At 62.4% G+C, this 14,910-nt stretch overlaps 1 protein-coding gene across 1 annotated transcript in view; it reads right to left on the bottom strand.

The window, feature by feature from the left end:
- Positions 1-1,699: 1,699 nt before the first annotated feature.
- Positions 1,700-14,910, bottom strand: part of AKT1 (AKT serine/threonine kinase 1) — a 28,082-nt gene continuing 14,871 nt past the window's right edge. The window contains exons 4-15 of the mRNA XM_050798417.1: positions 11,975-12,103; positions 8,934-9,045; positions 8,007-8,154; positions 7,418-7,549; positions 7,280-7,345; positions 6,186-6,254; positions 5,706-5,831; positions 5,499-5,627; positions 5,134-5,348; positions 4,620-4,707; positions 3,085-3,187; positions 1,700-2,760 (exon numbers count right to left, since the gene is read on the bottom strand). Of these exons, the coding sequence (XP_050654374.1) occupies positions 2,681-2,760; positions 3,085-3,187; positions 4,620-4,707; positions 5,134-5,348; positions 5,499-5,627; positions 5,706-5,831; positions 6,186-6,254; positions 7,280-7,345; positions 7,418-7,549; positions 8,007-8,154; positions 8,934-9,045; positions 11,975-12,103 (1,397 nt within the window). The 3' untranslated portion in view covers positions 1,700-2,680. The remainder of the gene's footprint in view (positions 2,761-3,084; positions 3,188-4,619; positions 4,708-5,133; positions 5,349-5,498; positions 5,628-5,705; positions 5,832-6,185; positions 6,255-7,279; positions 7,346-7,417; positions 7,550-8,006; positions 8,155-8,933; positions 9,046-11,974; positions 12,104-14,910) is intronic.

Here is a 14,910-nt window from a genome sequence, read left to right as displayed (position 1 = left end):
ACCCTCCACCCCACCCCTGGGATGCTGCCTCCTGCTGTAGATGGTTCTGTCTGGGGCAGCTAGGAGGGTCAGGAAATTCTCAGAGGGTCTCCATTTCTGCGTTCATTTTGTTAGGTCCTCAGCCACTTGTAACGGGGACATAACACAGGGTCATGTCTGTACTAATGCCAATGACTTTGAAGCCTCTCTCTCTCTGGACTGTAGAACTATCCCTAAGGGGCCAGGTATGGTGGCTCACACCTTGTAATCCCAGTGCTTTGGGAGGCCAAGGCAGGTAGATCACTTGAGTCCAGGAGTTCAAGACTGGCCTGAGCAACATAGCAAGACCCTATCTCTACCACAAAAAAGGTAAGAACTGGCCCTGAGGCAGGCCTACATTGTCAGAGGGGGCCCTGCTGGGAGAAGCAGCTCATGCGCCTCAGCCTGGCTGTCTGGGAGACGCTGCCTCTGCCTGACAATTTCCATCCCTTGGTTACTTTCAGTAATGCTTTGCTCAAAATTTGAGGATATTGGAAAGGCATTGCTGTATTTTTTGGTTTCTAAGAGTCACATTATTGATAGATCTGAAATCCAGATGCCTCTTACCCCCGGAGCATCATTTGCTGTGTCATGTTTTGTGTATTTCCTGAAAAGCAGTGTCAGTTTTGCAGCCTGTTAGAACTGAAGCAATAAGGGATCACCCAGAGGAGAGCTTTGGGCTGCTCCAGATGTGGCTGTTCTTGGCTCCCACAGACCCAGCAGAACATCCTCCCCAGCCTGTGCTCCCTGAGGGGCACCCCCTCCAGTGGAAGTGAGGGCAGCCACGCACCCCTGGGAATGCCTTAGAGAGGGGCCAACTGCCATCGCTAGGGGCCTGACTCTGCAACTGTCCACACCTACGGGGAGTCCATCTGACAGATGAGGAAGCTGAGGCTCCAGGGCCTCTGGCTCCCACCCCTTCTGCGGGTCACTCGACTGCCCGGAGCCTGGTGGCCAACCTGCTGTGTCAGTTGCTTGGCAGCGGACTCCTCTCCTGGCTCAGGGAGCGGTTCAGGCAGGCATCCACCAGGTGGCAGCACCGGCACATTCTGCAGGCTGTTGGGGCTGAGCTCCATGTAGTAGTGCTCTGCGGGTAACCTGGGCCCCAGCCTATCCCCTCCCAACCCCTGCAGCCCCCGTCCTGCTCTGTCCGGCTTCCAACAGGCCACTCTCAGGCCTCCCAGCCTTTCTTCCACCGCGGCCCAGGCCATGACCTTGGCCTCAGCTCTGGGCCCTGCCCTGTCTGTCCTTCCTGGTGGTCAGGGTCTGGTTTACTGCCCTACCTAGGGGAACAGCAGCTGGGGCTGGGGGGCAGATGGCCACGTGGTCCAATGGTCTTCAAGGCTGGGGTGAAGCTGGGTAGGGTCAAAGGAAGAAAAGGTGGATCCCAATAGGGCAGGGCCAGCCAGGGCCTCCCATCTCCCCTCAGGCCAGGCCTCTGGAGATGGGGGAGGAACACCTTCCACAGGAGGCTGCCCCGGGGCACAGACCTGCAGACTCCTGCCTCAGCCCACCACACAGCCTGTCCCCAAACCTGCTGGAGTGGCGGTGCCCACCAGGAGCTGGGGAGGACCAGCTGCTCTGAGGATGCTGGTTCCCTCCTGGGACCCCCTACTCCCTCCCAAGGCCCCCCTCCTTCCCTGGCCACCCACTCCTCCACCCAGCAAAGTGAGTCAAAAACTTGAAAAGCAACTTTTATTGAAGAATTTGGAGGGAAAGTTTCATATTATAATAGTAAAAATACTAAAGTTTAATGTTGTAAAAAAACGCCGTGGTGCAGCAGCAGCGGCAGCATCTGGCCAGGAGGGCGTGGAGGGGCCCAGGGACGGCCACCCCCACAGCGAGTCAGGGAGGGCCTGGGGCGACAGCGGAAAGGTTGAGCATCGAAAAGGTCAAGTGCTACCGTGGAGAGATCATCTGAGGGGGAGGCTCCCGGTGGGACAGTCACCAAGAACCATGACACAGAAGGGGAAGCGGGAGGGGTTTCCTGTCACAAAGATTTTTTAAAACCCCCCAAATGCATTTGAACAACATAATACACAATAACAAATTTAAACCTTCTCCTCTGTCCCACTGGGTAAACCCTGGCCCATCCCCCATCCCTGGTCCCATCCCAGGGGCCCAGCCTGATGATGTCCTCAGAGACACAGCCTTAGGGCTGGGGGCTGCCGTGTGCCTGCCACCCCCAGGAGAGGGTGCCGGCCAGCATGCCATAGTGAGGTTGCATCTGGTGCCACAAGGTTGAAATGAGGCCCAGGGCCCCAGAGAGATGAAAGACAGCTGGTGACAGCCCAGGGCGGCTGGCTGACAGAGTGAGGGGACGCAGCGGCAGGACCTGCCCGGCCCCCCAACGCCATATTGCGCATAGCTGCAGAAGTCCTTAACATTTCCCTACATGAATCGGATTGTTCTGAGGGCTGAGGCCACGTCCGGAGAACAAACTGGATGAAATAAATTAAAACCCGCAGGACAATTTTCTTCCCTACCCCGCTGCGGGGGAGGGTGCTGCCCACAGCACCAAAACGTCTTTCCATCTGCGCTCGGAGGACGGCGTGGCTTCTCTCAAATGCACCCGAGAAATAAAAACCATTAAATACAGATCATGGCACGAGGCCGCCTCTCCATCCCTCCAAGCTGTTGTCCAGCGCAGTCCACTGCCAGCTCAGGCCGTGCCGCTGGCCGAGTAGGAGAACTGGGGGAAGTGGGGCCTGCGCTCGCTGTCCACGCACTCCATGCTGTCGTCTGTGGGTGTAGACAGCTCAGATCCGGGCGCCCCACCTCCCTGCCACCTCCACCCACCCACAGCTCCAGTAAGGAGGCAACCTCTTAAAACGCAGCCAGCACGCTGTCATGCCGCCAGGAAACTGAGGCAGGACCCCACAGACTGACACAAGGACCTGGGCCCTCAGAGCACTGCCTCCCACCCTCATCACTGGCACTCTCCAAAGGGAACCTTTTTAAATATTTGGATTTTAAAACATCTGAAACCAAAAAGGCTGAACACTGCAGGCCTCTGAGGGTGGAGAGAAAAGGGAGTGGGCGGGGGCAGGCACAGTGGCCCCTCACCTTGGTCAGGTGGTGTGATGGTGATCATCTGGGCCGTGAACTCCTCATCAAAATACCTGGTGTCGGTCTCCGATGTGACCTGGGGCTTGAAGGGTGGGCTGAGCTGCAGAGGTGGGCAGACGGGACAGTCACGAGCTTCGCTCCCTACTCCCAGCACACCCAGACCCTCAAAGCACCTGGATCTCTAAGGGGTCTAGTGGCAGCACTGATGTCAGAGAGCGGCAAGCCACCAGCCCCCCACGGAGGCAGCTCTGGGAGGGAGGGACATGAGGGGTGCAGGAGCACGGAGACACCCTCATCAGCTGAGACGCGAAGCTGCCCTCACAGCAGCCCAGCAGGCGACAGAAGGTAGTGCGGCCCAGCTCTGAGACCCTCCCTGCTACCAGTAGGTGATGACTTTATTTTTGCTTTTTCTTTCTTGTTTTCTTATTTTTATTAGTCTTCTTGTAAATTGGGAAAGAGGGAGACTGTGGAACAGGGTGCACAGGATGAGCGCACCCTGCCTCCATGGCTCAGGGACTACAGGATCACAGCCTCCTGGCATCTGGCTGCAGAGAGGACTCTCGATGACCCAGGATCAAGGGTGACTATAAGGCGATGTGCACATGTGAGGAGCTGCCAGAGAGCCCCTCAGGTCCCACAGTCAAGGATTCCCTCAAGCACTGCCCCACCCAAGTCTGGCCTGGGCACCAGCACTGTCCATTGTCAATTAGCAAGGTCTCTGGTCAAGGCTGGGCAGAGGCTGAGCACTGCCCAGGCCCCCCATACCCTTGAAGGGCAGGGCAGGGCTGGAGGGTGGCAGGCCTCAGGGCAGGAACTGGGACCAGGGCCAGGGCACCCTGTGTTAATGGGAGGACAGGTGCCCAGCTGGGTCCCAGGGCTGCCCAGCCTGACCAGCTGCACATGGCCTGGGACAGGCATTCAGGGGAGGGGCAGGCTGGGAACTGGGCAGAAGCACACCTGGTGACAGGGCACCCAGCACCTCAGAGTGCAGGATTCTGAACCTAGCCAGCAGACCCCATCAGCCAGGGTGACGGCCAGGGCTCCTGAAAGATGAGCACCCAGGATGGCGACTCATGTAGACAGAGCTGCCTCCCTCCCGGGCGGACTCCCCCATGTGCCAGGAAAGTAGGTGCTGTCCCGTCCCTGCACAGCCAGAAAGTAGGGCTGGGCTCTCCTTGCAGCATAAAGGATTGAGATCAGACAACAGGAGGAACTGGTAGAGAGCAAGGGGCAGCACCCCTGGTCCACCGCCAGCCAGCCTTCACTGCACAGCATCAGGGAAGGGACCCCCAAGGCTGGCACTCAGAGTGTGACACATCTGAGGGGAGGAGGAAATGAGGAGGACCAGGCCAGTTTCCTGGAGGAAGCCAGCAGTGCCAGAGCTTCTGAGCAGCAGGCACTGAGGTTGCTGCAGCAAGGCCCTCCTTGTACCAGGACTGCAGCAGGCTCCCGAGGTGAGGGCAGGTGTGTGGGAAATCCGGCGAGCGTGCCACGTGCATGCGTGAGTGTGGATATGCGGGAAGCAGCCGCACCTTCTTCTCATACACGTGCTGCCACACGATGCCGGCAAAGAAGCGATGCTGCATGATCTCCTTGGCGTCCTCAGAGCCCCCGCCAAGCCTGCGGGTAGCAAACAAGGCCATGGTGTCAGTACTGCCACCCGCCCAGGCCCCAGGCTCAGACCCCTTCCTCCTGTGATGTAGGGCCCGCCGGACAGGACGTTCTGGGGCCAGGGAGGGCAACCGGTGGTGCAGCATCCCTGAGCAGCTGTGGGGAGCAAAGCACCCCAGGGCTCACAGCAGGCAGGGGCTTCCTGAGTTGGGGGTGTGGGGGCTGCAGGGTTGGGGATGGAGGCCCAACTGACCCTGCCCTACCCAGCCACTCTGCCTGTGCCTGAGGCTTTGGGGATCAGCCCTGGCCAAGGACATCAAGCTCTGGCTATCAGTGTAGTCTGGGAGGTGCCAGGACCGCCTGGCACAGGGGCAGGTGCAGCCTGGGGGTGAGGGGATGGAGGTGGAGCCTGCAGCCGGGATGGGTGGCCCTCACCTCTGCTTGGGGTCCTTCTTGAGCAGCCCTGAGAGCAAGGACTTGGCTTCAGGACCAAGCGTGCGCGGGAAGCGGATCTCCTCCATGAGGATGAGCTCAAAAAGCTTCTCGTGGTCCTGGTTGTAGAAGGGCAGGCGGCCGCACATCATCTCATACATGACCACGCCCAGCCCCCACCAGTCCACCGCACGGCCGTAGTCATTGTCCTCCAGCACCTGCACGGGCGGCAGATGGGCAGGACTCGGCATCAGGGGGTGTCCGGGGGAGGTGTCGTGACGTGCTTGGGGCACAGAGAGGACACAGCTTTGCGTGTGCTCGGGACGTGGGGACACAGCGACGCGTATGCACACAGGTGGGGCGCACACCTCGGGGGCCAGGTACTCAGGTGTGCCGCAGAAGGTCTTCATGGTGGCGCCGTCCTTGATCCCCTCCTTGCACAGCCCGAAGTCTGTGATCTTAATGTGCCCGTCCTTGTCCAGCATGAGGTTCTCCAGCTAGGGGAAAGGTGGCCTCAGGTCAGTGCCGCCAGGCTCCCAGGGCCCTGCCCCCACCCCGAGTGCCCACCGGCGCACCTTGAGGTCCCGGTACACCACATTCTTCTCCGAGTGCAGGTAGTCCAGGGCTGACACGATCTCGGCGCCATAGAAGCGGGCCCGGTCCTCAGAGAACACACGCTCCCGGGACAGGTGGAAGAAGAGCTGTGGGAAGCGCGACCTGAGGCACAGCCGTGGCCGGGGCCTCCGCCCCCACGGCCTGCAGGGTTGGGGTTTCTCAGGCAGGGGCTCAGGGCATTGGGCACAGGGAAGGGACCAGCCCCCAGAGGGCACGGGGGCCTGGAAAGTCTCAGAAGCCCTAACTCAGCAGGAACAAGTCACCCCACGGCAGGCAGCTGCCTGGGCAGGCGTCATACCACCCACCCAGCAGGGAGCACCGTCTGGTGCTGTGGAGAGTAGCCGAGGTTCCGGGAAGGACCAGCCCCACTATGGGTGGCCCAGCTGCCAGGGCTGGGTCCACAGGCCATGAGGCCCATCCCCCGCAGCCCCAGCCCCTACCTCGCCCCCATTGGCGTACTCCATGACGAAGCAGAGGCGGTCGTGGGTCTGGAAGGAGTACTTCAGGGCCTGCAAGGAAGCGGAGCTGGAACTGCAGCCCCACGGGCAGGACAGCAGCCCCACACCACGCTGCCCGATACCATGCTGCTTGATACCATGCCACCCGTAGCCCCACACCATGCTGCCTGACACCACGCTGCCTGATACCATGCTGCTTGATACCATGCCACCCGATACCATGCCACCCGTAGCCCCATGCCACGCTGCCTCACACCACATTGCCCGATACCACGCTGCCCCGCACCACACCCCCACATCACACTGCCTCACACCACATTGTCCCACACCACACACCCCCACATCACACTGCCTCACACCACATTGTCCCACACCACACACCCCCACATCACACTGCCTCATGCCACACCCCCACACCACACCATCAGGCTGGGCCCTGGCAGCCCCTGAGGCGCCAAGGAGTGTTTGAAAGGTGAGCAAAGTGGCCTGGGCTCAGGTCTCCAGGGCGGGTTGGGACCTCAACAGGGGGCAGTGCTCCCAGCACCAGAGCCCTGGCAAGGGAGGATGCACCCTCCCAGGCAGAGCCACCTTCCTGCCTTCCACCACAGGCGGCTGTGCTTTTAAAGCAAAGGCCCCTTCTGCAGGAGAATCATCCCCAAACACAGTGACCTGGAACTAACCACGTGGCTGGAGTCTGGCCCCCTTCACAGTAAATACCTCCTGGGTCGAGTCCCCAGAACGGGCTCCCCAGGACAGAGCCCGGGCCTCAACAGAAGCCTGGCAGGCAGGGCTGCAGGGCATGGGGAGCTGGGGCCTCCCGGAGCCTCGGCAGAGTGCAAAGACGACCAGGGCCACCTGCCCCACCTGCCTGCACACAGGAGCGGCGAGCACAGCCCCCAGCCCACATCGGGCACCTCCACAGCCTGACCCTCCAGGGCAGGCCTGTCACCAGCGGCAGAATCCGCGGTGCGTAAAGTCCTCACGTGCCCAAGAAGACAGGACATCGTTCCCTAGAGACAGCCCCAGGAGTCGCCACCTGGCCCCAGCCCTTCAGCCCCATCTGGGCTCCCACTCACCGTGAGGAAGGGGTGCCTGGAGTTCTGCAGAACACGGTTCTCGGTGAGTGTGTGGGCCACCTCGTCCTGTAAGGCAGGGCTGGGTGAGCTGCCGCCCAGCATCCTCGTCTCCACCCTGCCCCACCACCCCGGCCCCACCTTGGCCACGATGACCTCCTTCTTGAGGATCTTCATGGCATAGTAGCGGCCCGTTGCCTTCTCCTTCACCAGGATCACCTTCCCGAAAGTGCCCTTGCCCAGCAGCTTCAGGTACTCAAACTCGTTCATGGTCTGTGGGCAGGCACCAGGGTCAGCGGGGGGCGCTGCCCACAGTGCCCAGCTGGTCGGCATGTGTCAGGTGGCATGGGGGCCCCAGAGTCACCCTTGGCAGACTTGGAGGCAGAGCCAGGAGAGGCGACCGCTTCACACCTGGTGGCCTGCGGGGCTCAGCGGGGAGTCCGGACTTACAGGGAACACACGGTGCAGCCCTAGCTCAGAGCGTGGGGTTCGGGGAAGGGTGGGGTAACACTGCCCAAGCCTGGCAGGGCTCAGCAGCCCCACTATTTCTCTGACATAGGGAAGAGGACCCACCTGGGAAGCAGCTGCGCCCCACATGGAAAACCGGCCTAGATGGGGATGCTGTGGAGTGCTGAGTGTCTCCTGGGCCAAGCTGGGACCCCATGACCCACCCAGCTCTCCACAGCCCAAGGTAGCCCCAGGCATAGGCAGAAAGGGGGACAGGCCTTACCACACGGTGCTTGGGTTTGGCCAGGGACACCTCCATCTCTTCAGCCCCTGAGTTGTCGCTGGGTGAGCCCGACCGGAAGTCCATCATCTCCTCCTCGTGCTTCTTGAGGCCATCGGCCACTGTCTGGATGGCGGTTGTCCACTCCTCCCTGCAGGAGGTCAGGTGAGGCTGTAGCCCTGCACCTCACCCCATGAGGCCAGGAGCTCCACCCCACGGCTTACACCCACCCTCCAGCCTCACAAGCGGGGTCCCCAGAGACAGCCCTGAGGAGGCCACCCCTTGACCTGGGCTGGCCACACACTCAGGGTCAGAAAGCCCTTCTGGACCTGAGGGACACGCAGGCTTAGCCCCCAAGTAGGGTTCAAGCCCCCAGCAGGGCTCTGTCCCCACAGCCAAACTCCAACCCCCAGCAGGACCCAGGCCCACAGCAGGACTCCGCCCCCCAGGCTTGCTCTATCACCCAGGCCGGAGTGCACTGGTACAATCTCGGCTCACTGCGGCCTCCGCCTCTTGGGTTCAAGCAATTCTTGTGCCTCAGCCTCCCAAGTAGCTGGGATTACAGGTGTGCACCACCACACCCAGCTAAGTTTTATATTTTTAGTAGAGGCGGGGGTTTCACCATGTTGGCCAGGCCGGTCTTGAACTCCTGGTCTCAAGTGATCTGCCCATCTCAGCCTCCCAAAGTGCCAAGATTATAGATGTCGGCCACTGTGCCCGGTCCCTAGACAGTTTTTATCTCCAGCCTCAGTTTCCCCACCCAACCCCACAGGACTGGGCCAGTTTCCAAACCGGGCTCTGAGGAGGGCCTGGGATCACTGGGGAGTAAGGATGGCTATAGGCAGAGGCGCCCAGCACCCGCCATCCCCATGTCCCTCCTAAGCGCTAGGGCTGCCCAAGTGCCCGGCCTGGCCGCCGCAGCCCACGTACCGCTCCTCGGGAGTCTCCACGTGGAAGGTGCGTTCGATGACAGTGGTCCACTGCAGGCAGCGGATGATGAAGGTGTTGGGCCGGGGCCGCTCCGTCTTCATCAGCTGGCACTCTGCGGGCAAGCAGAGCCTCTGTCTGCATGCATTCCCCTGCCCCTCCCAGGGCCCTCACCACAGTCCCCACCGCACCAGCCAGCTCCCCTTGCATACCACCCACAAGTCCTAGGAAGCCCCACCTCCTCCTCTCTCCAAGCCTCAGTTTCTCGCCTCATAGAGTGGGGCTAGGACCCCCATTCCAGCTCAGACACTCTATTCCAGGTTGAGGCAGCCCCAAATGGCATCTGGCCCCAGGTCAGGTCAACCCCCCCGCATCGTCCCCTCCTACAGTCCTTCCTTCAGTCACTGAGCCCCACCGTGCGCCAGGCCTCAGAGGATGAGGGATATGGAGATCCCACAGAGGGGCTGGCATGAGGGGGCCACCCCAGAAAGCAGCTTGTCCCACCTAGTGTAGAAATGTCCTGCTATTTTCCCAATCTCACCCTGAGTACCTGGGAAATACACCTGGGGGCACACGCACACCTGGGGGCACAGCCACACCTGGTGCACAGCCACACCCGAGGCACAGCCACACCTGGGGCACACCACACCCGGGGCACACCACACCTGGTGCACAGTCACACCCGGGGCACAGCCACACCTGGGGCACAGCCACACCTGGGGCACACCATACCTGGTGCACACCCACACCTGGTGCACACCCAAACCTGGAGCACACCCACACCCAGGGCACACCCACATCTGGGGCACACCCACACCTGGAGCACACCCACACCCGGGGCACACACATATGTGGGGCACAGCCACACCTGGGGCACACCATACCTGGTGCACACCCACACCTGGTGCACACCCAAACCTGGAGCACACCCACACCCGGGGCACACCCACATCTGGGGCACACCTACACCTGGAGCACACCCACACCCGGGACACACACATATGTGGGGCACAGCCACACCCAGAACAGTCACACCCAGGGCACACCCACATCTGGGGCACAGTCACACCCGGGGCACACCCACATGTGGGGCACAGCCACACTCGGAACATAGCCACACCTGGGGCACACAGTCACACCAGGGGTACACCCACACCTGGAACACACCCACACCCGGGGCACACCCACACTCGGGGCACAGCCACATCTGGGGCACACACACACCTGGGGCACAGCCACATCTGGTGCACAGCCACACCTGGGGCGCACACACACCTGGGGCACACACACACCTGGGGCACACACACACCTGGGGAACACATACCTGGGGCACAGCCATTCCTACTGCACATACACCCTGAGGGCTGTGGGAACGTGCGGGGCCCTGAGAGGTGTGAGTGAGTGCAGTGTGTAGCCGCTGGGGCTCCTTGGCAGGCTCTGGCCCAGCCTGTGCAAAGCAGGAGGGGGCTGAGGGGCCAGTAGGGGGCCTCTGACATTCCAGCATCGAGGCCCTGGCAACCACAAGGGGGCCTGGCCAGGCAGTGAGGGAGCTGTCTTCCAGGCCTGGGGACCAGGAGGGGGCTCGGGACCAGCCTGGTGGGGAGGGTGGCCTGTGTCAACACAGGCCAGAGAAGTGGAAACCAGTGTGAAGCCCCGGCACACCCACCTCCCACTTGCTCCTGGATGGTCTGATCTGCCCTAATATGCAATCCCCAGGGCCAGGGTCTCGAGCCCACTGCCCCGGAACCCTTCCCCGGAGAAAAGCTCCTGGCCCCTGCCCAGCTCTGCTCCTTGGCCAGGCACTCCAGACCACCCACCTATGGCCTCATCTGAAGGCCCCAGCCTTGCCGGCTGCTCAGGCACCACCCCAGCTGGTACCCACCCGTGTGCCTCCCCAGAGAGCTCCCCTCTTCCTTCCTTCCTGATGCCTCGGCCTGGCGAGCACACCCACAGCACCCGTCCCCAGCAAGGCCCTGTCCCAGGTGCCACCAGGCACACAGCGAGTATCCAGCCTCTCCCTGATCCCTGAAGCCCCCAGCCCCAACCAAGGAGACACTGGGGAGGGCGTGGGGCAAGTTACGCAGCCCTGCCACATACAGATGGCCCACAACTGGGTCCTACTTAGCTACTCAATCACACCTTTGGCTGCCACGGGCAAAGCTGGGCTCCAGGACAGGGACACAGAAAATGGGGACCATGCTGGGAGGCCCACGTGCCCCCAGCCTCCCACCTAGCAGGGCGCCTGGGTCTCCATGCCAGGGTTCCCGTCTAACATGGGTAGGGTCGCACCTGCCCCCGCTACAGGTAGGGAATAAAGCCACAGCAGGGCGAAGCAGGGAGTGTCACGTCTCTCATCTCTGTGGGATGCTCTGGCCAAGGTCCCCCGCTGGCCTTTCTGCACCCGCCCCTTCGTGGGCAAGGAGGCTTCCAGCCTGCAGCCTCACAGAGGGAAGCAAAGGTTCCGCCACGGGGTTTGGGGACCGAGCGCCTGTGCGGGCAGAGGCATGAGCTCTTCCTCGAGTGATGGAGGCTTCAGAGCTAGAGACCCAGGTGGGCTCTATCTGCCCCGCTTGGAGGAGGGGCCCCTGGGTCAGCTGTCCACCCTGAGGCTAGGCTCTGCTACCACTTGTCTGGACCCTCCAGCCTCCAGAGCATGGGCACCAGGGAACTGCTCCACAGTCAGCCAGCATTGGGACTCGGCCCAGAGACCCCCGCCTAGCCAGCCTCAGGACTCAGCTCAGAGACCCCTGCCCAGCCAGCCTCGGCCTCGGGACTCGGTCCAGAGACCCTCGCCTAGCCAGCCTCAGCCTTAGGACTCAGCCTGGAGACCCCCACCCAGTCAGCCTCGGCTTTGGGACTCAGCCTGGAGACCCCTGCCCAGCCAGCCTCGGGACTCAGCCCAGAGACCCCCACCCAACCCGTGCTTGTTGCTTGCTGGCCCAGAACATGGAGGCTCCAGGGCACCCCCATCGGGGGGCCTGGTGGGCAAAGAGGGCTCCAGCCAACCCCAAATCTGAATCCCGAAAGGCTGAGGGGACACTTACGTGCCACAGAGAAGTTGTTGAGGGGGGCCTCACGTTGGTCCACGTCCTGCGGCCGCTCCTTATAGCCAATGAAAGTGCCATCATTCTTGAGGAGGAAGTAGCGTGGTCGCCAGGTCTTGATGTACTCCCCTACGGACGTGCAGGTGGTGAGGGCCATGCACACTCTACCCGTCAGACCCTCGCCAGGCAGCCAGGTAGCAACTGGGTGTGCCAGGACAGATGTGCCTGGGACGCCTGAGTCCCGGGGGGCAGGCGCAGTGGGGGAGCTGTTTCTTAGGGCAAGCGACAGAAACAGCCCTGGGTCAGTGGGAAGGCAGACTCGCCCCACCACAGCGCCCCTCTCAGAAGAGCCACCCCTATCTGTGTGTGAAAACGGGCTGGGCCAGCTGGACGCAGGGGATGGAGTACCATTGACAGGAGGCTGGGAAGAGGTCTGGGCCAATCTGCACAGCCTTCCTGGAAGAGGCAGCACCAAACCAGCCAGTCCCCAGCAGGCACCAGCAGCAGCTCCGGCACCAGCTATGGCCACAGGGGCTGCAGGGCTGAGAGCATTCCCCAATCAACCAGGGTTGGCCAGGTGGCGACAGCAGCTGACAGTGGCATGTGTGGGCTGTCCAGCAGGGCCGCCCCCCGACCCCTGCTACCCACCAAGAGGATGGAGCATGGCGTCAGCAGTGAGAGATCAGCATCACTCAGACTGAGGGCCGGGCTTGCGGGACAGGACTGCCCCACTGCCGTGGGACAGCACTCCCTGTCTAGGGGCCTGGAGCACAGTCCTGGGGACTGCCAGTGAAGCCAGACACGGAGGTGGCCCAGCCAGCTGGGCAGGGGCCCCGGGGCACAGAGGCTGTCAAGTCCCCAGGCTGAGACCCACACTCAGGCCCTGCCGTCGTCGGCCCTGCTGTGTCCCACCCATGGGTCACTCAGGTACACGGGAATGTTTTCCCTCAAGTTTTGCAGCATCAGCCATACGCAGGCGTTCACACTTCAGAATCAGAGCAGCTGTCCTCGGTGATAGCCCAGCAACTACCATTTTTCATACTGACACTTGGAAAAAAATGTTCCACTTACATTTTGCCGAGCAAGGAGTTTGAACAACAGGGAACTTACTAATTAGGCAACTGCTTCATCTGAGGGGCCACTGGGCAGGGGTTGGGGCGGGGGCCAGGGTAAGGGGTTGGGGTCCCTGAGCTCTGGGGCCTGGGTTTTCCTGCCACACTGAGCCCCTGACCGGGACACCTGTAGGGATGTGGGGGACAAGCAATTGTCCCATCACCAGACCACCCACCACCTGGTCCTGCTGGGTCTGCATGGTGAGCCCAGACGTGTCCAGCCCTCCCTGGTGCACAGGGAAGTCCCAGCAGGGCAGCAGCCCCAGGGGAGCTCAGACACGGGGCGTGGGCATCCCAGCGGGCAAGGCATTCTACTTTCCAGGGAGCCACGGGCGAGCTCTTTCAGAGGTGAGTCACCAAGGCTCGACAAATGGCCACCCCCCGGCCAGGTGACCTCTCCCTCCTGCCCCAGTCCCAGCTGCCCGATGCCCTTCCCACCAGCACCATGGGGTGTGGTCTCCACAGGACCAGCCCTCACTCTGCCCAAGCCAGGGCTGCTGGGGGGATGCTGGTGGGGGTGGGGACACTCCACCCAGCAGGGCCTGAGTGTGGGGACAGGCTGTTGTCTGGTCTGGGGTGGACCAGGGAGGGGACAGCCACAGCCCACTCACAGCTGCCTGACACCCCTGGAGGATGGCCAACACCCAGTTGCCCATCTGGGGAGGAGGGTCTAGGGCCCAGAATCTACCCCAAGCCCAAGAGCACTCATCAGGGGACCCCACCCACTCCACTGAGCCCTCCATGCCCCTGCCAGTGGGCTGCCGGGCAGGCGTGGTCCTGCCACCCTTGGGCACCGGCTCCTGTCCCTGGCCTGGGATCTCACACGCACACCCCCGAGTGTGCACAGAGACGCACATACGTGCCACGCAGCTCCACCTCACCTCCCAGGTCCCCTCCCCCAGCCACAGGACCCCTGCAGGTGCAGCAGGCAGGCAGGGGCTCTCAGTGAGAGCAGAGCAGGCTCGGGGGCTGCATACAGCCCACTCCACCCGTCCCCCATCCTAGGCCACCCTGCCGCTCACGCCCACCCGCCTGCGTGCCAGTCTGGAGCTGTCGGCCCCTGATGGAGTGCCTCCCATCCTGCCAGCTGCCACTCCCCAGGACGCTAACTGAGCGGGAAGACTGATGAGCGCCTAGGCCCGGCACCCCTGAAACCCATCTTGATCCACCAACTGCTGCCAGCCCCCACTGTGCTCAGCATGGCCCCGTGCTGCCCCCGTGCACGCAGCCCCCGTGTCCAACCCCAGTCTTGCCCCTGTCCCTGCTGCCACAAGCTAAGCCCCAGGTTCTGGGAGCTGGATCTGGGGGGTTCTGGGAGCTGGATCTGGGAGTGCGGGAGGGGCAAGCCCAGGGGCGGCACTTACCAGGCGTAGGGGGTGGAAGAGGGCAGGTGCCCAGACCCGAGCACTCCTGGGGAGTCCTGGGGTGGGCAGAGGCCCAACTGGGCCCTGGGCTTTCAGTGCCTTCCGCTCGCCTGGCCCCACAGACCCAGAGAATGGACAGGGATCAGGGCTGGCCCAGGGCGGGCCCGGGAGACAGGTGTGAGTGAGGGAGCCTCACTTGGCCTTTATCTTCGGAAGCCTGGCCCAGCACACAGACCCCTCCAGGGGAGGAGCAGGATCCCCAGGGACCAGGATAAGGGGTCCAGAGACACACAGTTCTTTTTCTTCATCTCCCGCCTACAGGGTCAGCCAGGCGATCAGTTGGGGTGGTGCCAGCTACGGCCGGGGCCAGGGCTTGCATCTTAACGAGTTCAGCTCAGACAGGATGCTGGGTGGGCGGCCAGCCCCAACAACAGATGCCCCAGGGCCCCACTACTCCCTG

The sequence above is a fragment of the Macaca thibetana genome, chromosome 7 (assembly GCF_024542745.1).
Source record: "Macaca thibetana thibetana isolate TM-01 chromosome 7, ASM2454274v1, whole genome shotgun sequence".
NCBI lineage: Eukaryota > Metazoa > Chordata > Mammalia > Primates > Cercopithecidae > Macaca > Macaca thibetana.
The sequence above is the reverse complement of the archived record's forward strand: the minus strand, read 5'-3'. Positions and strand labels throughout refer to the sequence as shown.